Genomic DNA, 18,310 nt, shown 5'->3' with positions numbered 1-18,310 from the left:
CCTCCCTTCACTCCTGCTCTAAGGCTTTCCTCATGGTGCCTCCTCCATACCATCTGGCCTATAAGCGCCTCGCAGTCCCTATGTCAACTCTCTTGGGTCCTCCAGACTCTGAGAGGTTTCAAATTAATACAGAGTAGATGAAACTTTTTTATCCCCTAGGTCAGGGAAAGGGAGACTAAGCGAATTCATCATCTTGGGCCCCTAAATGTCGCTTAGACAATTCCTAGGCAGTAACCCCGAGGCTGAGTTTCTGTTATGCTCCGAGACAGGTGCAGGCTCCTAGGACAGACCGATACTACCCTGTGCATCACCAGCTCTCCCCCTCTCGCCCCCGCCCTGTCTATTCCCTCTCCATCCCCTTTCCCTATCCCCACCCCGGAGCTCTGCTCCTTCTGTGTTCAGATGAGACCGGCTGTGGACCCTTGAGCTTGGCTCCTTACTGACACCAGAGCTGCCCTGGACTCAGTTACCAGGTGCCCGCAGTGTGGTCCAAGCTCAGGGGCCTCTTCGTGGCCGGCTGGGAGCTTCGCGGAGCCGGTGAGAGGCGGGAGCCAGAGGCTCTTAGAAGGCGCCTGATGCTCCTGGCGCCGCTGGCGGCCAAGATCAGAGCGCAGGGAAAGGAAGCAGGCTGAAGAGCCTGGGGGCGGGGGAAAGAGAGGAGGGAGTAGGGTGCTGCTGGGGCGCAGGTCAGGCGGGCCCCCTCCTCTGGCTCTCTCTCCGCCTACAAGGCGCCCACCCAGGTCCGAGAGCCTAGGGGCAGGACCATGAAGAGGAAGAGACGGGGCGGCCAGCTGAGCGGTGGGCATGGGCGCCACTGATCAGCCAAGCAAGTCACGTCTGGGGCGATTGGGTTGGTTTTTTTCCTCCCCCCCGCCCTTTCCCTTTCTTCACCTCCCTTGTTGTAGAGGGCAAAGTGGATGAAGCAGCGCCATGCCCGGGCTGGAGTGAGAGCGAGTGAAAATGGCGTATATACAGGTAGGGCTGTGGCAGGAGGGGACGTGTCCGGGCCGGGGCCAGGGCTGGGGTAGGAATGGCATTGGCAGCAGCAGAGGAGGAATGGGGACGATTCGATGAGGACCAGGACCAGTAGCCCGGAGCTGGCCAGCTGCACCCTGTTGGGCTCATCGGTCTGCCGTGGGGCTGGCGCTCAGCCCCACGCGCAAGAAACTTGCCAAAGAACAAGGGAGGAGGGAAAAAGGGAGAGACAGTGGCAGTTTGGGGATAAAAGGTTTCAAAGAGGCAACCTGTTTGCGCGGGCTCTTGAGCTGCCCGGGAGCACTGTGGTTGAGACCAACAGCCGCTGTTGAGGCTGGGGCAAAGCAGACGTGGAAGGGCAGTGGGAGCACAGGACTGGGTAGAGGGAGAATGCGGAATAATGTCGAGGTGAGAAGGGTAGTTCAGGGTGAGAAGGATAGTTCAGGGTGTGAGGCCCTGGTTACTGCAAGGAGACTGTGGGTTTGTCCAGTCTGGGTGAGACTGGCCTGGGGTGGGGCGTGGTGCGATATGGGCGGGTCAGGGAAGCTCCTGGCACCCACAGGACCTTTCGTGGATCTGCCGTGCCTTGTCTTTAGCCTCCAGCAGTGGGAGCAGCTGCGAGTTCTAGGCTCCAGCTGTGGAGCAGTGGGGAATGGGTATCCCTTCCCCAAGGCCTCAATCGGAGCCTGGGGGGTGGGGGTGGGGGAAGGGGAGGAAAGGGTGGGGCTCTAAGGAGAACCGCCCGGGGCAAGTCGGCGGGTCGTCGGCCAGTTACAGTTACCGTGGTTACGGCTCTGGCTAATTGGCCGCCCAAACGGAGACGTGCAGCTGTTTGGCTAGAGGGACAAGGACATCTCCTTTCTCCCTAGGCTTGGAAGCTAAAGGAGGAGGGCTGGAGAGACAAAAATGACTTGATTGGACATGAAATGTAGAGTGTGAGGAAGGACAGTGCATTGAGTAATCAAGGGGAGAACTATCAGGGAAGTCTTAAGAAAGGAGGTAAGGTCCCCATTGCCTAGCCAAAAAAAAAAAAAGAAAGAAAGAAAGGAGGTGAGGTGAGGTGAGAAGGTTAGGAGACCTGGCAGATGGCCTTTGACTGAGATAATTTCAAATCAGGCCTTCTAAAGGATCTGTGCTTGGTTCAGTGGCCTTTATCCCCAAGACTGCTGAATTAGGGCTTCAAGTAAGCTCCAAGGTCATGAGGGTGCCTAAAGCTTTCTGGCATTCTGAGGAATGCAGAGAACTATAGAATATTACAGTGGAGAACTACAGTAGAAGAAACTGAGACCCAGAGAGGGTGAGCGACTTTCCCAAGGTCATAGAGTCAGTTATTTGGAGCTGAGACTCTAACAGTTTTCTTGATTCTTAGTCAAGTTCTCTCTCTCTCTCTCTCTCTCTCTCTCTCTCTCTCTCTCTCTCTCTCTCTCTCTCTCTCTCTCTCTCTTTGTACATCATCTCTAAATCTGGCATTTTAAAGTTCACATAAAATCTCCCCATCCATCGGTGGTTCAGTGCCCAGTTCTCCTCTCCCTAGCCATGCACCCATTGGGGTTCAACCATAGATTTTTCCTGCTGAGGTATTATCTTTGATATTTTGACCCTATTTCACAGATTTCATATGTATGATCAACCTTTTTTCCTTCCCCTCCATCCTAGGCTTCTTCACATTTACAAAGTCTCAAGTCCCTTTTCAGTTCAGTCTCCTTTTCTCCATTATCGTCATTAACAACGGCAAACATTTATTAAGCAAGCACCCAGTCTTTGGAGGGCTCCAGGCTTTTTTGCTTTTCCTTTAAGATATCTAGTTTCCCTTTAGAACATTCTTTATCCCATTCCTTTTCCATAGATTCCAGACCACTCCTCAGGCAGTATTTTCTGACTTTGAATGAATCTTCTTTCTTTGACCACACATAGATATGAACTGTAGGTTCTTAGAGAAACCCACAGGAAATATATTTGAAATTTGGTTGGAACCTCTCTGCATACATTTCATTCATCATCTTTGCCTTCCCTAATACCAAAACATACATTTTATAGCTAGGATACACGGTCAGGGGATGGTGTTCCATTGTGAGGAATTTAGGAAACCAAACTTCTGTTCACAGATGTGTATTCCCTATAGGTTTATATGTGTCTTTTTGTCTCATTATTTCCCGGAAGATTATAGCATCAATAGGGAAGTTTTTCCTGATAGCTAAAATAAGGATAGGACATAGTAGCTTATTTTTTGTATGGTGCCTTATGCTTTACAAAGTGCTTTCACGTACATTACCTCATTTGATCCTCACAATAACTTCATGAGGTATATAGAAAGTATACCCTTCTAAATATTCCTCTATCCTCACTCCTATTTCTTTTTTTTCTTTTTCTTTGTTTGTTTGTTTGTTGTTTGTTTTTTGGTGAGGCAATTGGGGTTAAGTGACTAGCCCAGGGTCACACAGCTAGTGTCAAGTGTCTGGTCTGACACCGGATTTGAACTCAAGTCCTCCTGACTCCAGGGCCGGTGCTCTATCCACTGTGCCACCTAGCTGCCCCCCTCACCCCTATTTCTTAGGTAGAGAGGCAGAGGCTCCCCCCATATTACCATTACCATCAGTCAATTGCTGATGTCAATCATTGATGAGAAATAATGACATTCAAGAAGTCTGTCCCTACTGCCCATCTCTTAACCATAGTGATGTCCATTAAGTTTACTTAGAGTTCTATTTCTGTTTTTGATAATAAATCTAAATTTAGAAGGTATTTTTGAGGTCATCTAGTCCCTTCATTTTATGGATGAAGAAACTGAGGCCCAAAGAAAAAAGTGACTTAACCAAGGTCACACAGGCAGTCGGTTTCAGAGACAGGATTTGAATGCATGTATCATGATGCTAAACCCCCTTCTATTGCTGCCATCCAGCTTCAGATGTGGTTTGTTCTCCCTCCTAACAACTCTGATAAACTCAGTGTCTAGCTTAGGAGCCAGGCTGGACTAACTCTGGGAAACCAGGCTTGTTACAGATCTTATTCATTCTTCCCCTTCCTGCCAAACTTGGCCTCATTAAGCATTCCCAGTCTGCTGCTTATTTCCTCCCCTGTCTCATGGGCACAGTTAGAGAGCCAATAAGGTAGGGGAGGAAGAGGCTAAGGGGTATTGCTTTGGGCATATCTGAGGCAGAGAATGGCGGAGAGGAGGGGAAAATATAGCATGAGTTTAAGCTCCACAGAAGCTGGCTTCAGAGAGTATCAGAAAGATTAAACTTCCTACCATCTCTACCTTAGAAGCCAAAGTTGGAAGGATAGGCCTCTGGGAGGATGGGGGGGGGGACCAAATGGCCTCCAGGATGTGTTTGCCTGCTGCGTGAGCTAATGATACATTTTGGTTGGCTTCTTGGATATTTCTGTATAGGAAGGTTTGCTATTTTCCCCAAAGTGTGGCTGCATTGGATAGCTCAACTATCTATCCACCCGCTCTGATTCATACACCATACGGTGCAAATCCAATTGAAAGGCTAAAGTTTCCCATTTATTTATTAGATGTGGTTTGTCATGAGGGGAGTAGCAGCCCTGGATATAGCAACCCCTTGTTAGGAAGTTCTATTCTGTCCCCCGAGATGGTAAGTAGAAAGATGTGGGGATTTTTGAGTTGTCTGAGCATTGCTAAACTGGTTCTTGTCTCTTTCCTTTTCTTCCCCCACCCCACCCCCATCCCTTGCTTCATAATGGATACCTAAAAGGACAGTTGGAGCCATTAAATGAGGTGAGTTAATTGGATGATTCATTCTGTCTGGTTTCTAATCAAGAAGAGGTTGTCTTTCATTTGGGAGTTTTATCTAGTGTACTAGGTAGAGAGAGAGAGAGAGAGTATTAAACAGTCAGACATTGATAACTACGTAATTAGAGATGTTCTTGTAAAAGACAGCTTGAGGAAGAGGACCTCATCCAGAGTAAATAGTTTACACGAAGGGGTTCTTCCCCCACCCCTGCCATTTAATATTCTTTTTCTTATTCACTGTCATGCCACTGGAATTGTGTTGTTTTTTTTTTGGCTTTTTAAAAGAAGATGAAATAATATGCATTTAGCTTCAGGAACATATTGTCTGTTTCCCACAATGTTGTGTAAACCACCCACACATCAAAGAAGGAAATCAAATAAACTACAAAAGAAAATACCTGCAATGTCTTTCTCTCTCTCTCTCTCTCTCTCTCTCTCTCTCTCTCTCTCTCTCTCTCTCTCTCTCTCTCTCAATGGCTTCAGTAAGATTCTGTTTGCTGTCATGCTGCCTGTAGTTGGTAAATAGAAATGAGAAAGCGTTTTGTTCTAAGCAGTAGGGACAGACCTCCTGAATGTCATTATTTCTCATCAGTGATCGACCATCAGTGATAGACTGGTGTTAATATTAGTGGGTTTTTTGTTTTTTGTTTTTCCTTATCTCCTCCTCCCTACCTTCCCTGTCCCCCATCTCTTTCCACATGTCCTCAGGGCTTTCTTTCTAGAATCTCTGATCTGCTGCTGTGTAGATGGACCTGTCGCCACTGTTGTCAAAAGTGTTACGAGTGTAGCTGCTGCCAGTCGAGTGAAGATGAAGTTGAGATCTTGGGACCTTTCCCTGCCCAGACTCCACCCTGGTTGTAAGTGGAGTTGCCCTGGCTTCCTTTGGTTCACGTGGCATAGTGCTTGGCATGTGTGTGAGAGTGAGTATGAGTGTGAGTGTGAGATTTTTAAGCATTATTGGAAATAGCCCCTGAGTCATGTTCCCCCTTGCCTGAAAGAGTCAGGGGCCCTCAAAAGGAGGAATAATTGGAGTTCAAGAGGCTAATGAAAATCTTTGTCATAATGCTCATGTTAGCTTGTATTCCACCCTTCCTGGTGTTTAGCACATTAGTGAGACTGAGTGAGACGTGACAGTGTTGGCTTTGGATCTGAGTTTAGATAGATCCTCTCTTACTACCAGTGTGATCTTAGGCACTTAAACTCTGTGGGCCTCAGTTTCCTTATCTGAAAATTGGGGTGGGAGTTGGCCTAGTTGGCCTCTAAGGTTGCTTCTGGCTCTGGACCTGTGATCCTCAGCCCATTTTAGGCACTGAGAGGCATGGTCCTCTAAGGAGGTTTTAATGCTCAAAGTATAGGAATTTTTGGTCAAGTGAGTTCCAGGCAACAAAGGAGGACTGTAAACAATCACATTCTGTAATGAGTTTATAGTCCTAATTCTACTTACACAAGTCAGCACTACAGGTAGTCCCTGGGATGCTCACAGTTTCTCCAGTCCAAGCTCTAATTGCATCAGAAATAGGGTGACAGAGACAAGCACCTCCAGCCTGAAACCTACCCTGCAACGCTGTTTATGGTCTCTTCAGCGTCTTTCATTTTATTTCCAATTCGTTCTCCTCCTGCGCCTGCATACAACATATCTCCATCTGTCAGCCACTCAGATATTTTTGGAAAGTGGTTTTGAATTTTCTGATCCACGTGTCTATCTACTTCCCCATGGCTAGACTAGGAATGTGGTCAGAGGGCTAGGGTGGGCAGGTAGCAAAGCTACAGGGCTCATAGAGGCTCTGTTTGACTCTGCCAACCTTCAGATCAGGGAGGAGGGGTGGGGGTAGGAATCCTTTAATTATGCACTTGAAAGCCATCATGGTGTAGGGCAGATTGCCAGTCTTGAAATCATGAAGAAATGGGTTTAAATCTCACATTAGACACTTATTAGGACTCTGGGCACATCATTTAACCACTCTGAGCCTTGATTTTCTCATCTGTAAAATGGAGGTAATAACAATAACATCTACCTACTTGGGTCATTTTTAGGATCCAATAAGATAATGCATGTAAAATGTTTGGTAAACAACAACAAAAAAGTGCTATGTAAATGTCAGCTATTATTATTGTTATTCTCTCTTTAAAAAGTAATCAATTATAAAACTCACGTTTATATAATGCTTTTTGGTTTACAAAGTGTTTTCCTTTCTAACAACTCTCTGAGGTAGACAGTGCAATTATTACGTCCATTATGGCTTGGTTTTTGGAGGTTTGTAGCCCAATGTAGGGATAGGAACTGGAAATGTGGTTCAAATAGCATTTGGGAACTCTGGTGAAGAAACTCCCTTACCACCCCTTCTCTGTAACTTAAAGTCTGAAAGATCTGCTTAGAGTGATGAGAGTTTAACTGACTTGCCCAGGGCAGTGTGTGTCAAAATGGTACTTGAACCTCAGTCTTCCTGATTCTGAGGCTGGCTGTCCATCTTCTAGGACATCCTACTTCTTCATAGCCCTCCACAGATTCTTTAAACATCCATCTGTCCCAAGGATAGTGTTAAAAATATTACTTGTGTGGGCAGTTGAGACTAGAATTTTATATATCCAAAACTAGAACTCCCCAACTGGAAGCCCCCTACTCTACACAGAGGCCTTCCCTCCTTTCCTGTCCCTGTTGTGTACAGCCAAGTTTAATCTTTTGAGGTAAAAGCAGAAAGATATCTGGCCAACAGATAGAGGCTGTGTGTGGGTACATAGCAAGTATCTGTTGAAAAAAGAAAAATCTGACAAAAACCCAGTTGTTGAATGCTTCAGAGACCCAGTCTTGTGGCTTATGTCCCTGAGACTCTAGTGGAGTTGAGCTGAGGCCAGGGCAGGTCACGGGATAAAGAAGCATCTGTCTGCTAAGCCTTTTTATGCAGATGAGACTCTCTGTGCTCTCCTTGCTCACCTCTACCTCCTGGCTCCCCCCTTCCCCAAGCATTTATTAAGCATCTATTATGTGCCAGTCACAATACTAAACCCTTTATAAATATTATCTTTAAGACAGCTCAAATCCAACTCTTTGGGGGAGGCCTTTCCCAGTTCCCCTAGCTACTAATGCCTTCCAATCTGAGATGACTTTTCATTTATTTTCTATGTATTTTGTACGTACTGAGTTATTTACATGTTGTCCCGTCTCCCCACCCCCATTGGAATGTAAGCTCCTTGAAGGCAGAGACTATTTTTGCCTTTCTTTGTACCCCCAGAACTTAATAAATGCTTGTTAACTTTGATCTGGACCTTTCCTGGCCAGGGAGGTTTTGTTGTTCTCTCTTTAACAAACAGTTGGTAAATGACCTGTAGTTTAACCTGTAGTGTAAGAGATAGGAATGCACCTGGGCAGGATAAGAGAGGACTTGGTTTCCCTCTGAACGGTGGTCAATACTTAACGTATTTTGGGGGCCCAACTAAATGTCTGATAATTTTTTAAAAATGCTCCTAGAAAGGTATGAGTGGCTTTTAAAATGATGTTATAATTTGTGCATCCCCAGATTTATTTACTGAGTAGGCAGTTGTATATATTTAAACAAGCAGGGAATGGAAATGTCAAGTGTGCAGGCCTGGCTGTGCTGTTTCTCATGCAATGCCTGTGCTCAGCTCAAGGCAGTCTGCCCTCTGGCACCGAATGGGGGGCTGTGATGACAGCAGTGGGCACAAGGTACCAGATAGGGCAACAGGGGTGTGTGTGTGTGTGTGTGTGTGTGTGTGACATGTGCATGTGAACTTAACATACGGCTTGTGACACATGCTCAAGACCTTTGGTGAAATCTCTCCCACCTCAGGAAAGACTGCTGCTTCATTTATTTATGTTTTATATTCAACACATGACATATAATGGGCAAGGCCCTGTGTTAGGCCCTCTGGGGGAATAGAGGAATGAATAAGGCTCTATGCCATGGTGGCTAGAGGTCTGGCATGAGGAAGACCTGGGTTCTGATCCTTACAGTGTGACCATGAGCAAGCCACTTAATCTCTCTAGCCTCAGTTCCTCATCTGTAAAATATAGGGTTTGGACTTGAAGACCTTTGAAGTCCCCTCTAGCTTTATGGTTTATGAGAAGACATGGTCCCTGCCTTTAAGGAGCTCATAGTTTAGTAGAAGGAATAAGACAAGTACCCAGATAATTATAATACAAGGCAACTCATACTAAGGGCTGGGGTAGTTCAGAGGAGTCTGAGATTATTACATCTTGGGGGATAAATTGAGGGAATTAGTGAAGACTTTGTGAAATTCAGTTGGTAATTCAATAAGCATTTATTAAGCACTTATGTAGTTCAGCAAGCATTTATTAAGCACCTACTGTCAGGTACTATACTTGGCACTGGGAATGGAAAAAAAAACAAACTACAGTGTCTACCCTCAAAGAACTTATGTTCTTCTGGGGAAGTGCAACATATACACAAATAAGCATGTTGTAGTTAAAATTAAGGATAGAGAAAGCTAGTCTTTCTTGAAAGGATAGGATCTTACAGGTTGGAAATTCAGAGTTCTAGGTGAAGATGGGCGTAATCTAATGGCTGCTGGATGAAATACTGGCTTATGTTTATCAATTTAAGGTTTGCAAAATACTTTTTTCAGTCTTGTGATAGAGTCAGCATAATTATTACCTCCATTTTGCAAATAGGGAAACTGAGGCTCAAAGTGATGAATTGACTTGCGATGGTCACCTAACTAATAAGTATTAGAGTCAGGATTTTAACCCAGGTCTCTGGACTACAAATCCTGTACCATGCCCAGTGTAGGGGAAAGGTAGTATCTGTAGGTAGTATCCATATTGTGTTTACTTCTGTGCAAACATCCCAAGGGCCAAGGAAGATCTAGAAAAACCGAGGGTGGGTGGGTGAAAGGGAAGACTATCTTCAGGTGGGCCATATGGCAGTTATTTCTCCATCTCTGGCTTTCCTAGGCCTTCCCTTGTGGAGTTTGAAGAGAAGTAAACACAGTATGCTTCCAACCCTGTGTGTCTCTCTTCTGAGCTTATGATTCTAATTCTGAAGAAAAGGGAGCAATTCATATTTTTCTCTTCACAGCAAAGCACACCTCCATGTTGTCATTTCTCAAGTCATTAACTAATTAAGATAGTAGTTCCTGAGGACGCGATCAGTTTCTCCTGGGCTAGTCCTGAAGTCTCTTCCCCTTCAATAGGATGAGCAGCCGGAATGAAGATAAGAATGGGGACTCAGACCACACTGCCAGTGAGGCTCCTCCAACACCACAGGATGACTCCCCAGATCAGAGACGGTCGTCTTCAGATACATCTAAGTCTGCATACAGCCTTACCCGGAGGATTTCAAGTAAGCTTCTAGACAATCACTTTGTGTGCAAATTATAGCTCGAGAAACTCCATTCCTTATAGCTTGTATACAAATCCAAAGTAAATCCATTTAAAATCCCATCAAATGCATTGCCAGGAGAATAGATAGAGCAGATTCGCTTAGGAACATCAGTGTTCCCAAACAAAGAAGAAAGAGGCAGAGTTGCTGGAGGAGGAAGGGCTAGGGAGAGAAAGACTGGACAGTGCATTGATGGCTCACTCAAGTTGGCCTTGATTATGAGAAAACAAAGCTGATGGAAGTGGAATGGATTTTTGTTTGTTTGTGGGACTAAAGCTGTGCCCAGTGAGTTGATTGGTTTTAGTTAATGGCCCTGACTAGCTGTGTGACCTTAGGCAAATCTTTACAGGTGCAAGGGCTAGAGCACTGCACCTGGAGTCAGAAAGTCTCGAACTTTGTGACCCTGGACAAGTCACTTAACCTCTGTCTATCTGTAAAATAGGGATAAAAATAAAACCTATCTTCTAGGGTTGTTGTGAGGAAAATAAGAGAATATTTGTAAAGCTCTTATCACAGTACCTGGCACATAGTAGGTGCTTAATAAATAGACAATAGTAAATGCTTTTTTTTCTTTCCTTCCTTCCTCTATTCTTCCCTCTCTTTCCTTCCCTTTCCTCCCTCCTTTCTTCTTTCTTCCTCTGTATTCTCCCTCCTTTCTTTTGTCCTTCCTTCCTCCATTCCTCCCTATTACTTCTTTCCTTTTTTCTTCCCTTCCTTTTTTCCTTCTTTCCTTTCTTTTCTCCCTCCCTCCTTCCCCCTTTCCCCTCTCTTTTCTTCTTTCCTTCCTCCCTCCTTCCATCCTTTCCCCTCTCCTTTCCTCCCTCCCTCCTTTTTTCCTTCCCTCTCTCTTTCTCTTCCTTCCTGGCCTTTTTCCTCCCTTCCTCCCTTCCTTCTTTTCTCTCTGATCTAAGCTGTTTTATCTGAAAAAAAGGGGTGTGTGTGTTGTGTTGATACATGATCCTGCACAACCACAAGTCTAATGAATTTGTTTGACTTTTTCCTCTGCCTCATTGAATTGATCAGTTGTTTAATTAGATTGACTGAACTGATTACTGTTATTATCAGCTGTAGTAATGGCAGCTTTCATTTATGTAGCACTTTAAGGTTTACCAAATTTTTTTCTTCCCAACAACCTCATGAGGCAGTTGAGTTCAGTAACTATTAATGCCATTTTCAGATGAGGAAACAGACTCAGGAAAATTATCTGACTTGCCCTTGGTCACATTGTTGTTGTGTGTTGAAGTTGGGAATAGTAATTTGAACACTGTGACCTTTCCACTATACCTAGCTCTCTCTCATGATTTTTCCATCTCACAGGTACCTAGAAGGTATAGAATGGGGACATAGTAGGCTGTATGTCATGTGATGTGATTTCAGGAAATAGATGGTGGGGACCAGACCCCCTCCCCCCATCCCTCTTTTCCTAGGCTACCTGAGACTCAGTTCTTTTAACAGGATAAAGGCTCATTTAAGAGGCAGCTAGGTGACTTGGTGTATAGACCAAGGGGCTTGGAGTCAGGAAGACTCATCTTCCTGAGTTCAAATCCAGCATCAGACACTTACTAGCTGATGACTGGGCTAGTCGCTTAATCCTGTTTGCCTCAATTTCCTCATCTTTAAAATGAGCTGGAGAAGGAAATGGCAAACCACTCCAGCATCTTTGCCAAGAAGACCCCAAATGGGGTCAGGAAGAGTCAGACATGACTAAGAAACGACTGAACAAAAAAATAAATCAATTTATTCTGCTGGGGGTAAGGCAAAAAAATATCACATATTGGAAGAGGTGGCATATTGACTTACCCATTATTCATATTTTGATGTGAAAAAGGTTTTCAGATACTTTCCTGACAATAGATCTTGTTGGAGAAAAAAGAAAAGAAAGTCAAAAAGAACCTATTCTTTCTAGAATTTGTTTTCTTCAACTGTAAAATAAGTGGTTTTGACTAAATGATTTCTAATATCAAGTCAACAAGCATTTATTAAATACCTAACATGGCTAGCCAAGCACTGTGCTAAATTCTAGGGATACAAAGAGAGGCAAAGAACAATCCCTGTTCTCAAGGAGCACACAGTGGAATGTGGGGGTGGGGGGAATTGCATGTAAACAATTATGTACAAACAAGATGTATGCAATATAAATGGGAGATAATCATAGAGGGAAGGTACCAGAATTAAGAGAAATTCCTTAGAAGTCTCTTGGAGTTCCAACATTCAGTGGTGTATCAAATTTTACCTATTTTGACCTAAGGCTGGTTTTGAACTCTTGAATTCAGAGAGCTAAAAGAGACCTTTTTTTTTTTTTGGTAGTTGTTCAGTCTTTCTCAGTCATGTCCAACTCTTTGTGACCCCATTTGCAGTTTTCTTGACAGAGTTATTGGATTGCTTTGCCATTTCCTTCTTCAGGAACTTTACAGATGAGGAAACTGAGGCAAACAGGGTTAAGTGACTTGCTCAGAGTCACACAGCTAGTAAATGTATGAGGCCCAGTGCCCTATCCACTGAGCTACCTAGCTGCACATCAAAAGAGATTTGAGAGACCATCTAATCAAGCAGTGTCAAACTCAAATAGAAACAGATCCTTGCTGGCTATATACTGACTTAGAAAACCTCAAATTAACATTATCTATATTGTATTGTATTTTTACTTATTTTGTTAAACATTTCCCAATTACATTTTAATTTGGTTAAGGCCAGCACTAGGGAGTTTTGCAGGTAATTGTGGTCAGGGGTCTTTAAGTTTGACACCTCTGAATCCAACCCCCATTTTATAGATCATAGGATTTTGGGATCATAGATCTGAAGTGAGGAGAGACCTCAGAGTTCAACTCTCTCATTTTACAGATGATGAAAGAGAGGCCCAAAGAGGCCCAACATCACTTGACCTAGTGTTGAACAGGCAGTAAATGCAGAGCCACACTTTGAAACCTGGTCCCCAACTACAAATCCAGCATTTCCCTCACTGTATAATGCTGCTAACTTCTTTACTTTACAAATAAGGAAATTAAATAATATGGTAGAGATAATTGAAATGACAACCCAAAGTTGTTCTTCAGTTATTTTTCAGTCATGTCTGACTCTTTGTGACCCCATTTGGAATTTTCTTGGCAAAGATATTGGAGTGGTTTTTCACTTTCTTCTCCAGCTCATTTAACATACAGCAAACTGAGGCAAACAGGGTGAAGTGACTTGCCCAGTCACATAGCTAGTAAATGTCTGAGACTGGATTTGAACTCATGAAGAGGTTTCTTTCTGATTCCAAGTCCAGTACTCTACCTACTGTGCCACCTGTTGAGAGTCAGAATTAGAACCTGTGTCTTTAGAATCTCAGACTCATATTCTTATTACTAGATACACTATGCAGCTTCCTTAGCACAGTGCCTAGCACTTAGTAGTCACTTAATAAATATTTATTGATGGACCTGTGAAATAAAATAGGCATAAAAGAACCTTGTGTTATTTACAAAGTGATATCACCAATGTTCTGTGTGACTCCTGTTTAGGTCTTGAGTCCAGACGGCCCAGCTCACCACTAATTGATATTAAACCCATTGAGTTTGGGATTATTGGAGCCAAGAAAGAAATCATCCAACCATCAGTGCTGAGAAGGACCTACACCCCTGATGACTATTTTAGGAAGTTCGAGCCCAGACTATACTCCCTTGACTCTAACAGTGATGACATAGACTCACTGACTGATGAGGAGATCTTATCCAAGTACCAGCTGGGCATGCTTCATTTCAGCACCCAATATGATCTGCTGCATAACTACCTAACAGTAAGGGTGATTGAGGCCAGGGACTTACCACCTCCCATCTCCTATGATGGCTCTCGACAAGATATGGCTCATTCAAACCCCTATGTGAAGATCTGCCTCTTGCCAGACCAGAAGAATTCCAAGCAGACAGGTGTCAAACGCAAGACCCAGAACCCTGTGTTTGAAGAGCGCTACACCTTTGAGATCCCATTTCTAGAAGCCCAAAGAAGAACTTTGCTTTTAACTATAGTGGATTTTGACAAATTCTCACGTCACTGTGTCATTGGGAAAGTTTCTGTGCCTTTAAGTGAAGTGGACCTGGTGAAGGGGGGGCACTGGTGGAAAGCTCTGGTTCCCAGTTCTCAGGTAAGGAACCGTGGCTGTGACTTCTGCTAGCTGGGTGAAAGATTCTGGACTTGTAAGGGAAGTCTGCTTGATGATCTATAAGGAGGAATAGAAATAATATTGAGTAAAAAAAATGGTATTTACTTTTGTCTTTAAAAAAAAAACAGCTTTGGAGAATGTGGAAAGAATAAATAATGCCTGGGGAATTGATTCCCTACTCCCTGAAAGATGTTTTACTACTTAAGAAGCCCCCACACTGACTGGAGTCTTTTCCTGGGTGATTATTATTAGAGTTATTGAGGCAAGCTGACTGTAGGTTCTGGTCTTGGGAATATAGATAGCGGTGGCATAATTATCTAACAGTGAGGGCAAATGAGGCCAGGGACCTGCCATCTCCCGTCTTCTATGAAGGTTCACAACAAGACATGGCTTTTTGAACTCCTATGTGATTCTATAAAAAGTGTGTAGAAATGCTTCTCACTGCCATGCTAGTCATGGGCAGAGATTTGATAGTGGGTGCTATTGAGGGGCAGAGGGAGATTAATAATAATAACTAGCATTCATATAGCACTTTAAGGTTTACAAAGTGCTTCACATATGTCATCTCATTTGATTCTCATGGCAGCCCTGGGAGGTAGGTGCTATTTTTCCGATTGTACAGATGAGAAAACTGAAGCTGAGAGAAAAGTTAAGTAACTTGCTCAGAGTCACACAGATAGGAAGTGTCTGAGGCAAGATTTGAACTCAAGTCTTCCTGATTCTAGGTCCAGTCTGTATCTACTATGCCACTTACCTTCCTGGATTAAAGTTATGGAGCTTCCTTCCATACGTACATTTTTCAGTATGGAATTGGGAAGCTAGGTAGTAACATGATTAGAGCACTGGGCTTGGAATCAGGACAGGTGTGAACCTGGGCAAGTCACTTAACCTTGTTTACCTCAGTTTCCTCATGTGTTAAATGAGCTGGAGGAGGAAATGGAAAAGCACTTCAGTATCTTTGCAAAGAAAACCTCAAATGGGGTCATGAAGAGTCACACGCTACTGAACAATAGCAACATGGGATTAAATCACACACACACACACACACACACACATGCACACGCACATGCACACACACACGCACATGCACACACACACACACACACACACACACACACACACACACACACACACATGGATGATGCACACACACCAAGTAGTTGTTTCCTCCTTGACTACATCAGTCACTCTTAGTCATTATTTATTGATTGAATGTTCCATACTGTACTGAATTGCCAGAGTAGTGAAAAAAGCCTGACCTTTGCCATTTAGAAGCTTACAGATCTAAAAAGAGAAATCAGAGACTAGCTTTATTATTTGCATCATAAAAAGTACTGATCAATTAAGCCAATAAGCATTTAATAAGCATTTACTTTGTTCCTGTGCTAAGGGTGGGAAAACAACCCCTGCCCTCAAGGATTTTATTTTCTAAAGGGTAGACAATAGATAAATAATTAAGTACATGTAAAATATTTAGAGTCAATCAGTCCTGTCAGTCAATAAACATTAATTTAGCATCTAAGGGTCAGCACATTGTGCTGAGTCTGAGAATACAAATAGAAGTAAAAAGAAAGAGTCTGTACCCTTAAGAAATTTATAATCTATTGGAATAGATGGAAGATAATCTTAGAAGGGATGAATAACATGAATGATCTATACCATTGGTGATTATAATTGGCTTTCTTTTTTTTGAAATCCTTATCTTCCTAATGCTGTGTTTTAAGGCATAGATCTCTTTGTCAGTTTGCTGAAGGCTTAGTGCCTCTTCCCAAAATAATGTTTTTAAGTGCATAAAATCAAATACACAGTATCAAAAAGGAAATCAATTATATTGAAATAAAGTTATCAACTTCATAGACCCCAGGTTAAGATACCTAGGTTAAGGATAACTTCAGTGTTTAACTGCATCAAAGTAGGGCCATTCTGTCTAACTGTGGAGGGTGGAGAGGAGGAATAGAGAGGTTAGCAGTAGTAGACCCTTAATCAATGCTTGTTGACTGACTTGTAGAATGACTGACTGGATTCACTTTGAGTAGGAAGGGAAAGCTAGTCCAGGATTAAAAACTTGTGAGCATTTAGTTGATTATAAGTAGTAGAGGTAGGCACATGAATAGCCCTGTTTGTCTAAATATGAGATATGACCGTAAAGTAATGAGGCAGATTTTCTCTGTGGCTGTTGGCAGGCCCATTATACAATTTCATTGTTCAGATGTGTCCAACTCTTTGTGACCCAATGGACCATAGCATGCCAGGCCCTTCTATTCTCTACTATCTCTCAAAATCTGTCCAAGTTCATGTTTGTTACTTCCATGACACTATCTATCCATCTCACCCTCTGCTATGCCTGATCATTTTTAGAATTTGTTGCTAGCCCAGCATATGTTTGTCATTTTTCATTACTAGCTGGAGCCTAGAGTTTATGGACTCCCAAGATATTTATCTTCTCTGCAGCCCCTTCTTCTTCCCTTCAGTGAAGTGCATGACAGCCATCAACCTGCTACCAAGATGGTAGTGAAAAAGGAAAGATATATTAATTATTACCATTCATTTATGTTGTTTTTTGTTATTCTTTCATTCAGTCATGTTCAGCTTTTCGTGACCAATGGATTATAGCACACCTCCAGCATCTCCCGAAGTCTTTCCAAGTTCATGTTCATTGCTTCCATGACACTATCTATCCATCTCATTCTCTGCTGTCCTCTTCTCCTTTTGCCTTCAATCTTTCCCAACATTAGAGTCTTTTCCAATGAGTTTTGTCCTCTCATTATGTGGCCAAAGAATTTAAGCTTCAGTATTTGTCCTTCCAGTGAGTGGTTTGAATTAATTTAAGTATTGATTGATTTGATCTTTTTGCTATCCAAGGGACTCTCAAAAGTCTTCTCCAGAACCATAATTTAAAAGTGTCAGTTCTACAGTGCTCAGCTTTCCTTCTAGTCCAGCTCTCCCAGCCATACATTGTTACTGGAAAAGCTGTATCTTTGACTATACAGACCTGTGTTGGCAAGGTACTGTCTCTGCTTTTGAGTATGCTGTCCAGATTCGCTGTAGTTTTCCTTCTAAGGAGCAAGTGTCTAGTGTCAATTAGAACACTGGGCTTCATGTAGAACTTGTATTGGCACAAGTTTAAGTGAACAAGTGGAGACATACCAGCTCCCTTCATACAAATATAAAGAGAAAATGCTGTTCTTTCTGAGAAGGCTTCTGGGAGAAAGGAAGAGTCTGATTGTGCTTTACTTAGGCAACAATAATTATATACCTACTGGATACTGAGCATGATACTAGTTGTAGAGGTAGGACTTACAATGTAGGAAGATGATGAGTTCCTTGAGAGCAGGGAGTCTTTTTTGCCTTTCTTTGTATTTCTGGTACTTAAAACAGTGCCTGGTATGTAATAGACACTTAATAAATGCTAATTGACTGATTGACGTAGTATAGCAGCTAAGTGGCACGGTGGATAGAACATTGTCCCTGGAGTTAGGAAGACCTGAGTTCAAATCCAGACTTCTACCCTTACTAGCTGTGTGTCTATGGGCAAGTCATTCTTTTTACCTCAGTTTTCTCATTTGTAGAATGGAGATAATAATAGCACCAACCTCCCAGGGTTGTTTCGAGGATCAAATGATGTAATAATTGTAAAGCAGTTAGCACAGTGCCTAGCACGTAGTAAGCACTATATGAATGTTAATGTTGATGCTGATGCTGATGCTGATGCTGATGCTGATGAACTGGCCAAGTCCAAATTCTGGCTCTACTGCTTAATGCTTCTAAGGACTTGGGTGAATCACTTATCCTTTCTGAGGCATAGTTAACTTATCTATAAAATGACAGAATTCAGGAGTTCTTAACCTTAGGACTGTGACTTGATCTAAAAAAAAATTGTTATAGCTGTATTTTAATATAATTGCTTTCCTTTGTAACACACACGCACACACACACACCCCTTCCAGTCTTACTTTACTCTCCTAAACATACTCTTCGGTCCAGTGACTCTGGTTTCCTTGCTGTTCGTTATAGATAAGTTTCCCATATCTTCCATGCCTGGAACTCTTTCTTTTTTTTTTTTTTGCAGTTTCATGTACAATCATC

At 43.0% G+C, this 18,310-nt stretch overlaps 1 protein-coding gene across 2 annotated transcripts in view; it reads left to right on the top strand.

The window, feature by feature from the left end:
- Positions 1-359: 359 nt before the first annotated feature.
- The window catches only part of SYT17 (synaptotagmin 17), an 87,680-nt gene continuing 69,729 nt past the window's right edge, over positions 360-18,310 (top strand). Inside the window, exons 1-5 of one of the 2 annotated variants that reach the window (XM_020965299.2) lie at positions 360-975; positions 4,697-4,714; positions 5,438-5,586; positions 9,899-10,047; positions 13,587-14,206. In XM_020965299.2, coding sequence (XP_020820958.1) covers positions 961-975; positions 4,697-4,714; positions 5,438-5,586; positions 9,899-10,047; positions 13,587-14,206 — 951 coding nt within the window. In that variant the 5' untranslated portion in view covers positions 360-960. Of the gene's footprint in view, positions 976-4,691; positions 4,715-5,437; positions 5,587-9,898; positions 10,048-13,586; positions 14,207-18,310 lie in introns of both variants that reach the window. The other variant, XM_020965297.2, reaches the window with a different exon arrangement.

The sequence above is a fragment of the Phascolarctos cinereus genome, unplaced genomic scaffold (assembly GCF_003287225.1).
Source record: "Phascolarctos cinereus isolate Bilbo 61053 unplaced genomic scaffold, phaCin_HiC Scaffold_4;HRSCAF=312, whole genome shotgun sequence".
NCBI classification, from domain to species: domain Eukaryota; kingdom Metazoa; phylum Chordata; class Mammalia; order Diprotodontia; family Phascolarctidae; genus Phascolarctos; species Phascolarctos cinereus.
Note: the sequence above shows the minus strand (reverse complement) of the source record. Positions and strands in the feature narration are given on the sequence as shown.